Source organism: Acanthopagrus latus, chromosome 11 (genome assembly GCF_904848185.1).
Source record: "Acanthopagrus latus isolate v.2019 chromosome 11, fAcaLat1.1, whole genome shotgun sequence".
NCBI lineage: Eukaryota > Metazoa > Chordata > Actinopteri > Spariformes > Sparidae > Acanthopagrus > Acanthopagrus latus.
Window position 1 is genome coordinate 30,425,532 of NC_051049.1, and position 12,307 is coordinate 30,437,838.

Sequence of the window (12,307 nt, forward strand, 5' to 3'; positions counted from 1 at the left end):
TGATTTTACATTATATTTTCCTATATCTTTTCCATTGATTAAACTCATTTTGTTTGTTGATTTGTGTGCCACTTTCTGTCTTATCACATGATTTAATGATGGAAATAAAGACTAAAATGCATGGTTAAAATAAAAGAAAATAATAAAAATAACACTAGCATTTACCTGTTACTTTGATTTTACATTATATTTTCCTATATCTTTTCCATTGATTAAACTCATTTTGTTTGTTGATTTGTGTGCCACTTTCTGTCTTATCACATGCTCATTTCCAATTCTGAGTTTAGATTTAGTTGACTGAGTTTTTTTTTGTGATTTTTGATTGTTTGCTGTTGTTTTGGAGTAGTATTGTAATTCTCTTGATAATTTTCACTTACTAAATTTATTCACACCTAGCTGGTGTGAAAGGAGGGACTGTTAGGATTTACACATTTACATTATGCCCCTTTATGCCCCACCGACCACTTAGTATGTCCCCCCATGACCCCTGCCTACTAAATACTAAAACTGCCATTAACCAGTAGAATCTCTCTGCTGCCCATGACTCCCCATAACAAACACATTGTTCATGAACATACACATACACATCGTTTATTGCTCATTACATTATGATGCCTGCCACACTGTAACACATACAGATTGTCTTTTCCCATCTTTTCCTGTTATCTCACATTATTACACATCAAGAGGCCTCCAAGGCCAGCGATATCACCTCCCAAACCCCTTGCGCGTATGCGACAGTGAATGCCCCATAATCAAAGGCAGATAGAGAGGACAGGCAGATGAGGCCAGGGACATTTTGTTTTCTTCAATGGGGTGACGGCTCCAGGAATCATGGTTCATGTGCCAAGAAACTGGGACCAGTTTGTCCACCACCAATGGGAGGGCTAAAGTCTAAACCACAGTTTCTCCCCACCTTTTTTACTTGATTGTCCAATAATAGTATTTATATATATCTATCTATCTATATGACTGACCAATGACAATTCAACACATACATTGTAACAGCAATATTTAATGCATTACATGCTGAAATTCAACATCTTTTTCTGGGCGATTGGTTGCAGCTAACAGCTTTACTACTTAGGGCTCTGCTGCCTACGATTTTTCAAACAGAGAAAGTCCTTGATCAAGCGTTTTGCTTTTGCTTAATGATACAATTCCTCTCATTAAATAGTTAACAGTATGTTGTAGTCTGTCTTCTCAATTAGTCTGTCTACTTTCACCTCTCAAACAAACAGACACGCCATTACACAATTCACAAGCCCCACTTGTCCACCACTCAAATGATGTTGACTTGGGTCTGATTTCTTTCTTTATCCAGAGCCTATTTCGTCTCAGGCCTTCTATTCCTTGCCTTTTTAGCGGGGTGAGCTGTTACAAGTAACTGGCTGCATTTTCTCTGCCATTGTAACCAAATGAACATCTTCTCCTGCAACTCCGTATTTCTGAAGAGGAGTATGCTGAATATTTCTGGCATCAGTGAAACGTGTGGAGGAGGGAGGGACAGAGGGGGGCGCAGGCAGAACGAGACATGAAGGCATCTGATTGGTCAGCTTTTTCTCAGTCCTGCAGCTGCCATAATGTATTGACTACTCTCAGGATAGCAGGACCATTTCACCCAGTATAACAGAAGGTGTTTCTGAACAACATTACACACCCTAGCTTTAAACCATCAAGGTTATTAAATGCACAGATTTTTAAATTAAGTTTGGTGTGACGTTCTCTACGTAGAGCGTATCTGGACGTACCGGGTAACCCCAGTCTTCTTTCCTGCCTGCCTCTAACAGTGACGGAGGGGAGGGGACACGCGTCTGCCTCTTCACTGGGTCTATACAAGGCCCAACTGGTTCTAACTGTTGGCGTGTTTTCACAATACCGTTAAAGTCGTCGTGGTGGTTACCGCGGCGGCAGGAAGCAGCGACTAAGTCGAGGTCAGCCCGAAAATAACGGTGTGCGTCTGGTAAGAATCTGCCCTGGCTTCTCTCTAGCGGAGCTTGCTTGTCATGCTTATTAGCTACTTGTTGTATAGGTTTGCTGATATTCCTGTCCGTATGTTGATGTGGTGTGTTGAGCCAGCGCGGTAACGCGTCATCAGTGACTTGAGGACTCGCGGTGTTGTTTAGGTAACTGGTATGGTTTTAGCTACTATGGCTCATCTGCTGTCATTGAGTGATTTGGGGACAGACAGCTAAACATGGTTTAGAGCTAACATAGCTGCTAGCTGCAGAAAGTAATATCCCTGTACTTAAGTCTGCCTCACCCTCCTTATTTTACACTGTTCCTCTGGCCACACAGAAGTAAACCTCTAAACAATACTTCGCTTAAAGAAACTGCCCTCATCTATGTAACTTTTATTGGTGAGTTTAATCTTACATTCATCCCATGAAATTGCGATTCTATACTGCCATGAAACTAGTTGCAGATACATTCACACTTGCTATGTTTGTGTCCAGTGTTATTCTGGTTTACAGCTGAAATGAGGGGCAGAGCAAGCCATGAACCTGACCTCTCCAGCCAGTTCTGAATATTCAAGCATCCCATCAACTTTTACACTGTTGCATGGAGGGAATATAATCCCAAATTTGTCAACATTCCTCCAGAGACAAATACAGGTGAATACCTTGTGCCCATGTGATTTTTATTAATGACACTGAGCCTCATACTTTTCATGTTTACTATTTCATCAAAAGCTTTCAAATTTTGTTTCTTGTCATAAAAAGGACACTTCTTGTCAAAAAACTGGAAACACATGAGAAAAAACATACATGGACCCGTAACATTTCAACACTGAATGAAAGAATACATCTCAGGTTGGATCTGATCATCAGCGGCACTGATCTGACATGAGTGCGAGCCAATAAAGTGAGGCTTGGATTGGTGTAAAATCTGGGTGCTGTGTCATTGGCAGTTGGACTTGTTTCAGGTACTTGAAGATATTTCACCTCTCATCCAAGAATAACTTGAGGAGAATTGGCTGGCTTTTAAACTCTGTTTCTTCAAGAAACTGAAACAAGTCTATTTGCCAGTGATACAGCACCCAGATTTACAATGACCTGGATGACTCAGAACCTTCATTAACATTTTTGCAATATGATAAAATGTTCTTTTATGTGTTAAGACTGCAACATTCTGAACCATTTGAACCTAGACAATCTCAAGTGGCAGACCTGAAAATGAGGCATCACCCTATTCTAATCTAGATGAAACAAATGCATGAATACGGATTTCTGCGTCAGCAATGGACAGGAGAAACCTCATTTTGTTGTGTAGGTGGTAAAATTCCATCTTGGAAATATATCACAGAGATTGTTGACAGCTGAACTTTAAGAAATAACCCAGCTGTCAAGAGTTACCATCACCTGATCAAAATTGTTTCCCTGTCATGGTGCCAATGACCAACAGCTCAATTTTATCCAGATTTAGGAGAAGAAAGTCTTCTGTCATTGATTTCTTCACTGTAGACAAGCTTGTATGGAGTTAGAATCAAGCCAAAACCTCATGCACTTGTTTTGCAAATAAGAAATGTACCTATCAAACAAATACATCACGGTTTAGAAACAAATACAGCATGTTTTGCACATACAAAGAAACATATTTTTTCAAGCACAAAACATATCCTTCAAGTACAAACTAAAATCTTGCAAGTACAAAAAAAATATCCTTCAAGTACAAAAAACAGTCCTACAAGTACCAAAAAAAATTTGTTTGTGGATCTGCCTTGCTGATCCACAAACAAATGCCCCAATTTTTATTTTTTATTTTTCTATTTTATTCAAGGCCGCAACACTATTTACCATAGACATATATAAATAGATGCCTCATTGAGCACTGGACCGTACGGTGACGTCACCATCATATTGGGGAAGGCAGCTCCGCCCCTTTGAACTGTCATGTATCATCACAGTAACAGCATTACATATATTGGCAGCTGTGAACATGTGTAAAAACATCATAATAATCCATCCTGTGCTTTGGTACTGACCTGTATACTGAACATATAAGGAGTAGTTAAGGTTTATGTGGTGAGCTTAATGGGGAAAAAGAATTTTAACTTCAACCCATACCCCGTGCCATTTACCGGCAGCGACTCAGGGCTGCAGATTTATTTTCATCTCATATACGCCAACCTTTGATGATTGTGACCACCCACCCTATCATACTTCGCCATGGTGGCACACTGCAAAATCTTTGTCTGTGCCAATTCAATATCACACATCCTCGGAACACAACAGGACACAACAACAGCACCCAGAAGATGTACAGAAAGCAACTAAACTAAACATATCTGAACAACAACAGTCTCATGAGCACTTGAGAATTCACTCCCATGAGTCTTTGCGCCATCAGCGCTCACCGTCCGCAATCGGTACCCCTCGAGTCACTACATTCATAATCATCAGAGAACGTTCCAGACGTTGTTATTGGTTCCTATCTGTTTCCTGACTAATCTGTACATCTGTGAATGTGTAAATGAGAGGCATTGACTTATAGCACTTTGTAGAAGGAGCTTTATAAAGTTCACTCCAGTGACTTGTATTAGTTCACGGGGCAGAAAGTTTACTGCATTTGTTCGTGGATCTGAAGGCATTTGTGTGTGGATCAGCAAGGCGGAAAAAAGTGCCAAAAGTCACGTGACAGTGGTAAGATTGTGCCAAAAGTAACGTGACATATTTTTTTTTGTACTTCTAGAATTGTTTTTTGTACTTGAAGGATATTTTATTGTACATGAAAGATTTTAGTTTGTACTTGAAGGATATTTTTTTGTTCTTGAAGAAATATGTTTCTTTGTATGTGTAAAACATGCTGTTTCTGAAGCATGTTGTATTTGTTTGATAGGTACATTTCTTATTTGCAAAACAAAATGCAGTTGTTTTGTGAATTATGTTTTGTATTGCAAACCACAATGAGTTTGTTCGTTGTTTGATCGTCAGGCGTGAGTAAAACACGTTTTGTGTGTGTGTGTTTGTGTGAGGTTTTGGCATGATTCTAACTCCATAAGAAGGCCTCTAATTTTGTGATTTGAGATTCATCATCAGCTTTTATGGGCACATACAGCTGAGTATTATCCACATAGCAGTAGAAATGTATTCCACAATTGTGAATAGAGCCCGACCGATAAAGGATTTTTAAGGTTGATATCAAAAAAATAAATCCAGAAATGCGTAACAAAACATAAACAGATTTCCGTAACATTAGTTATTTATGAGTCCTCACTGAAATAATACAATAATGCTGTTTAAAAAAAAAAAAAACTTACTGGTTTCATTGTCACAACAGAACAGAGGAGCATCAAAATATATTATAGGATTTGTCTGCAATCACTGCAGAGCTCAAACCCACAACGCTGGACCGGGATTTTGCTGGCAGTTCGGTCCCGTTCTGTTATGTGCATCTAAACTGACTGTTGTAGATTAATGAGACTAAACGAGTCTGGCCCGAGTCTACTCCGGTCTGAGGAGATTGAGAGGACAACAAAGTGGAATCGGAATCTGTGGATGTTCGTGTGTAGCTAGCTACTATGAATATAAACACAACAGTAGAAATCATAGCGTAATCTATATCTGTTTATTTATCTATATGTGCATATGTATACATATATACAGAGAGAGAGAGAGAGAGAGAGAGCGAGCGAGAGAGAGAGAGAGAGAAAATATTAGCCCCCCCCATGAAAAAGTATTTCCCAAGTGCTGTTAAACAGAGCAAAAAAATTTTACACAGCTTTTTCAAACATCCTAGTTTTATTTTGAATGCTTACAGTATTGTTCTTTCCACACAGAAATGAAATTATCTCATAAAAACCAAAAACTACCAGGGTCAAAATTATTAGCCCCCCTGATGTTAATAGTCAAGTGTGTATCCTTTTTGCTTGATAACAGCATGCAGTCATTTGTTGTAGTTTCCTCAGGAGAGAAGTCTCTGACATGTCTCCTGAGGAATCATCCCGGTGTAGTACCAGAAAAAATAAAGATACATTGATCCTTGCACTGGCTGTATATCAGTGCAGGCTGACCAGTGTATTTCCTGCTCACACAGGCTCCAGTCTGGGATGTGCCATGGATGCTAGCTGCAGATGAGAATGAAACCTGGTCGAAACTTCCTCCTGGGCCTGTGCTCCATGTTGGCTCTGGGATTCCTCTATTACTCATCAGGGAGGATCAGCTTACGAGGTTGGGGCCACAAATCATGTGAGTCTTCCTCCAATAAGCAGGCATAATGTGATGTATGACAGTTATTAACTTATGTCAGGGACCAGTGGGAGAGTGACGGAATTTGTCTCCTCTACAGGAGCTATAACATGTTTAGACATTAAGAACATTTACTGTGCTGAAAATAATTGTTGGTTTGGTTCGCCTTGTTTAACACTGTTGGGCTGTCCGCAACATGATGTCAACAGTCGTTTTACTAAAAGAATGGGTTCAGATTTTTTCAGGTCTTATTTAGACAGTCACATGTCTATAGGCACAATTACTACTCCTCTCCATACTTGTCGCATAGAGATTGCTTCCTCCATGATACGACATTGGAAAAAAAACTGACAATGGCATTTTTTTCCCATGACTTATATTGTGATACGAAGAAGTACGGGCATTACAAAATGATAAAATAAAGGCTTTTAATGAACTGCTAGGTGCACATAATGAGAAGCCGTTTAGGCCAAAAATACATACTTCACCTGCACATGCAAGATATCTATCTATCTATCTATCTATCTATCTATCTATCTATCTATCTACTTATTTATATCTTGCTCGCTTGTTATTCCATATGAAATTTCTGAAGATTTTTGTCAAATTTGGGAAGAAGTTTGTTGGTGGAGGAAGTGGAATGCCTTGAAATAAGTACAGAAATTTGGGAAGCACATTCATTTTAAGGATATTAATCCTACCAATCATTGAAATTGGGATTGTTGACCATCTTTTAATAAGGTTAGTCTCTCCGGATATTACTGGGCTATAGTTTGTGGATACAAGGTCCTCTGTCGAGTGTGTAATATTGATCCCCAAGTAAGTAAAACTAGTTGTATTTTTAAAAGTGGTTTGTATTTGACATCTTCTCTCAGATTGTTTAAGGAAAAGGATATTTGACTTGGATTTATTCACTTTATACCCTGAAATTGACAAACGCAAACAGAGGGGGTGAAAGGGGGCACCCCTGTCTGGTCCCTCGTTGAAGATTAAAGGGCTGGGAGGTTACAAAGTTTGTCATGACTGACTCGCTTGGGGATTGGTAAAACATTTTTATGCACTTGCATATATATTCACCAAACCCAAATTGTTACAGCACTTCAAAAACCTATAAGCTTTGAAGGCTTCCCATCTAATAGAAGCAGATGTTTGATTTGTATTTATAGCAAAGAATACCTCAATATTTGTTTCAACAAATTTTAGAAAGTTCTGATCCTGGAGCCATCTCGGGCTAAGCCACTGTTTGCCCCCTTGCATATGAAGTAAGGCGATAGAGCAAAAATATTAGGGCATGATCTTAAATAACTATGCCTTTGTGTCCACAGTCCTGTACATTAGCCACAGAGACCTAGTAATTACAAAATAATCTATGCAATATTGTGTTCGGTGTGTGTTAGAGTAGAAAGAATATTCAAGTGTGGTGGGATTTCTGGATCTCCAAATATCACAAAGGTTCAGCTCTGACATGAAGTGGTCTATTACCCTTCGGGTATTAGTGTGGGAGTGTCACGACTCCTGTTTATTTTGTCCTTGTATCTGGTTTTTGGTTTTGATTCATGTCCTTTTTTCTATGTCTTGTTGTGTTCTGTGTTTTGGTTTTTCCTTGTCTCGTGTCTCATGTTCTGATTTTTCCATGCCCTCATGTGTCCTTTAAGTTCTCCTGTGTTCTCCCCTCTGGCTCCCTCTGTCTGTTGTCTTGTTCCCTCCTGGTCTGTTCCTCTGTGCTCCTCCCCCTCGTTATCTCACCTGGTTTCCTTCCTCCTCTCTCCTCACCTGTTCCTTGTCATGTCATTAGTGTCTGTGTATTTAGTCTCTGTGTTCCCCTCACTCCTTGTCTGGTCATTGCTTTCTGTTTGCGCTTGTTCCATGCTCCTGTCCCATGCTCATGTTCCATGTTCCTGTTCCATGTTCCTGTCCCGTTTGGTATGTCTTGGTTTTGAGTTTTTTTGATTTTGAGTTTTTCATCTTTAAGTTGAACTTTGATTTTTCTTTGTACTTTGTCTTGCTGTTAAGTTGCTACTTTGCCTGGTTGTTTCAGTTGTTACTTTGCTTTTTGTCCTGTTTTGTCTGCCTTGGCTTTTTCTTGTTTTCGGCTTTTGCTTTATTAAAGCTCGCTTTTTGTTCCACTTTATCTTTGACTCCGTGTGTAACTGCATTTGGGTCCAGCTTCCCCTTCCATAGTTTTCCCTTTTACCCCGACCTGACAGGGAGGAGTCATTTCTTGATGAAGGGCTAGGGTTAGGCTTCTTTGATCCTGTGGTTTGAGGTGAGAACTTCTTGGAGCTGGGCAGAGAAGTCTTTCCAAAGAGCGTGAATAGCTGCTAAAATTCCTTCATCCCTAGCTTGGCCTTCGGAGGCTTCAGCTAGCCCATGAGCTAACTCCAGGTCATCGTCTCCTTTCTTCTCTTTACCTCTTGTACCAGGTTTACTCGGCCTCATTTTGGATCCAACTTATATCTTGCACTTATATCATTCGACTTGGACTATTTGCAAAATTAAACAAATGGGTTTACTAATATACTGATATATTTTACTGGAGCACACAGGTTCTGCGACGTCTCACCACCACATCATAACCGGAAGTCGCCTATAAAATTTCTGAGATACAAGCGCTAAGCATGCGTTCATTTTTTGATCAGTATTGCCGTTTTCGCCTGCAACAGAAACAGGGAATTTTATTCTGATGTGAGGTATGGAAATGGGATTGGCCTTGATTCTGGGAAATGATCTGGCTGGGAGCACGGTGTGGACTAGTCTCTCGCTGTCTCCTGTAGTTACACCTAAGCTAATAGTAATGGGCCGGATGAGTGTGGTCGGAAATATCCAGCTGTGTTTCCATCCTGAGCTATGACCCATGCACAGTGTGCTAAGGCTGCTTAAGACTTGGGTGTTAGTGGAGAGCAAAAGGAGACGAAAGCTGTGATTCCCCTACCTGATTTTTCCCCGTCCATCCCTCGAGTGGAGTGGGTTAAAGGTCAGCAGGGTGATCAGTCTCTGTCCAGTTTGGTGACCAGTGCTCTGCCTGAGAATGAAATGGGAAATGGAGCTTGCGGTTATTTTTTCCAGGATGAGTTGCTTGTGACGAAATGGGTGCCACGAGAATGTGACTTTGTCAATGAGCCGGTGTTTCAGGTCGTTGTGTCGTTAGGTCATTTGGGTGTGAGGAAAACTTATGACCGGGTTTTGCACTATTTTTTTTTTCTGGCTAAAGTTGAAGCGTGATGTTTCTAATTACATAAAATCGTGTCATACTTGTCAGCTGACTGGTAAGCCGAGTCAGTCAATTAAGCCAGCACCTCTGTGTCCCATTCCAGCTATCGGTCAACCATTTGAACATCTGATTATAGATTGTGTGGGGCCTTTACCAATTTCGAAATCTGGTTGCTCTTATCTGCTGACGGTGATGCGCCAGACGACAAGATACCCTGCAGCATATCCCGTGTGTTCAATTTCTACGAGATCTATAGTCAAGGCATTGACACAGTTCATTTCCATTTTCGGCATTCCGCGTGTGATTCAGAGTGACCAAGCCTCAAATTTTACATCTCACATGTTTTCACAGGTGTTGAAACAGTTGAAGGTGAGGCACAACCATGCGTCAGCATAAAATGCCCAGAGTCAGGGCGCGCTGGAGCGCTTCCACCAAACATTGAAGTCCCTGTTGCATGCTTATTGCACAGAGATAGGGGGAGATTGGGAGGAAGGCCTACCTTGGTTAATTTTTGTCAGCCCGAGAAGTTGTGCAGGAGTGCGCTAGGTTTAGCCCTAATGACCTTGTGCTCGGCCATGGAGTGCGTGGTCCTTTAGCAGTCCTGCGGGATGGCATGGGTGATACTGATCCACCAAAGAATTTGATTATGTGAACGGTTTCCGTCATTGTTTGTATACAGTGGCAGAAAAAGCGCGTGAAAATCTTGAAGTTGCTCAGGCTAAAATGAAAACTGTGTATGACCGCCGTGCAGAGCGTCACCAGTTTAGTCCTGGAGATCAGGTCTTGGCTCTCACTCCAGTTGTAAGTTCACCATTTCAGGTGAAGTTCTCAGGCCTGTACACAGCGGAGCGACAAGCGTCAGAGCAAAACTATTTCATATCCACTCCAAAGCATAAGAAGTCTTCTCGCCTCTGTCATGTCAACCTGTTGAAGCCGTATTGTTCAAGTGATCTTACTGTTGTACCAGTAAGTCCAGTGCACAGAGTGTAGATGTCAGTCCTGTGCTTAGTGTTGGTTCTGTGTCCTCAGTTTTGATGGCTCCGGATATCTTGAACACGGAGGAGGTGGATGTGCGAGCACCTGATGACCCTGTGATGTGTGGTAGGCTGAAGAATTCAGAGACGTTGTGTAACTTGGAGAGTTTATTTGTTCACTTATCTGAAGTTCAAAGCAGTAAGTTGAGAAACGTAATCAGGGAGTATCCAGTTCTGTTTGGTGATGGAGTCTTAGGTCAAATACATGCTGGACAGTCACATTGCAGTTCCATCATCATCTAGTTGGGCTTCACTGTGTCTGCTGGTCGATAAATCTGATGTCTCCTAGGTTCTGTCCTGATTATGTACCGAAAACAACAAAGTCACCATGTCAGATTCTTATCCTTTGCCGCGAATGGAGGACTGTATAGACAAGGTCGGTTCAGCAAAATTTGTGAGTTCGACTTGCTGAGGGGGTATTGGCACGTTCCGCTGCCTGCTCGTGCTAGAGAGATTTCTGCATTTATAACGCCTACAGGATTGTACGAATACACTGTAATGAGTTTTGGGCTACGCAACGCACCCGCAACTTTCCAGCGTCCAATGAATTTGGTTGTGGCAGGTCTTGAAGGCTGCGCAGTTTATCTGGACTATGTAGTTGTCTTCAGTGACACGTGGGATGGTCATGTCCAGCGCATCCCTGCCTTGTTCAGTCGGTTAGCTGAGGTGCGACTCACGGTCAGTCTGGCGAAGTGTGAGTTTGCCAGGGCGACGGTGATGTATCTTGGTCGGGTGGTCCGACAGGGGCAGGTGCATCCAGTCGATGCTAAAGTCAGAGCTGTTGTGAAGTATCCCACTCCAGCTACAAAAAAAGAATTGATGCATTTCCTGGGTTTAGTCGGCTATTATAGGAGTTTTTGTAAATTTTTTTCAACTGTAGTTGCACCGCTGACTGATCTGTTGAAGGGCAGGGTGAAATTTGTGTGGTCTCCTTTCTGTCAAAGCATGTTTGAGAATATGCAATCCCTCCTGTGTTCAGCTCCAGTCCTGGCTGCACCATGCTTGCATAAGCCATTTAAGATCCAGGCAGATGCCAGTCAAGTGGGCACAGGGGCAGTGTTGTTACAGGAGGAGAGGGAAATTGACAAATCTGTTTGTTGCTTCTCAAAAAAATTCAACTCATACCAGCTGCACTACTCAACAATAGAGAAGTAAGCGCTGGCCCTCATTTGGGTACTTCAACACTTTGAGGTTTATGTTGGTACTGGGGGGTGACCAGTAGTTGTGTATACTGACCATAACCCATTGACCTCTTTGAGTTCATTGCACTGCCCAAACCAGCGTCTGATGCAGTGGACTTTGTTCTTGCAGGGCTGTAATTTAGAGGTCAGACACATTAAGAGCAAGGACAATTTAATCGCCGATGCTTTTTCTCATGCCTCAGTCCACTAGTCATTCATTCATTCATTCACTCATTCTCTCTCTCTCCTCTCCAGCAGACGTCCCATGAGGTGATGTGGTAGCCGCAGTTTTCCTGAGTTTCCTTATCCTCTGTTCATGCACTTTACAACATACGTTCATTACATTCTACACACATGCACATCCCACATTATTGATATTACTGATGTTCACATCCCATCTACTCATTATTTTTCCTCCTTGCATATTTCATTACTTATGTTTAATAAATATATTTTGTTAAACCTCCTTAAATTCAGTGTGTCTCCCATTTTATCATGGCCCAAAGAACCAGGTCGTAACAATTCTCATTACCACACTGATGACTACAGCATGTGCTTCTCTACTTTAAAGAGGATAAAACCGTTCCTTAGGAACACCATGGCACAAGACCGCCTGAACGCACTGGCTATGCTCCCCATGGAGAAAAACCTGATACAGCTGTTCCTGACATTAACACAAGAGTCAATGAGAAG

The 12,307-nt window shown here is 41.5% G+C and overlaps 1 protein-coding gene across 8 annotated transcripts in view; it reads left to right on the plus strand.

Annotated features, from left to right (window-relative positions):
- Nucleotides 1-1,614: 1,614 nt before the first annotated feature.
- st3gal3a (ST3 beta-galactoside alpha-2,3-sialyltransferase 3a) overlaps nucleotides 1,615-12,307 on the plus strand; it is a 198,184-nt gene continuing 187,491 nt past the window's right edge. For 2 of the 8 annotated variants that reach the window (XM_037115140.1, XM_037115141.1), the window contains exons 1-4: nucleotides 1,711-1,963; nucleotides 2,299-2,360; nucleotides 2,457-2,615; nucleotides 6,037-6,188. In XM_037115140.1, coding sequence (XP_036971035.1) covers nucleotides 6,074-6,188 — 115 coding nt within the window. In that variant the 5' untranslated portion in view covers nucleotides 1,711-1,963; nucleotides 2,299-2,360; nucleotides 2,457-2,615; nucleotides 6,037-6,073. The other 6 variants (XM_037115135.1, XM_037115137.1, XM_037115143.1 and 3 more) reach the window with 6 other exon arrangements.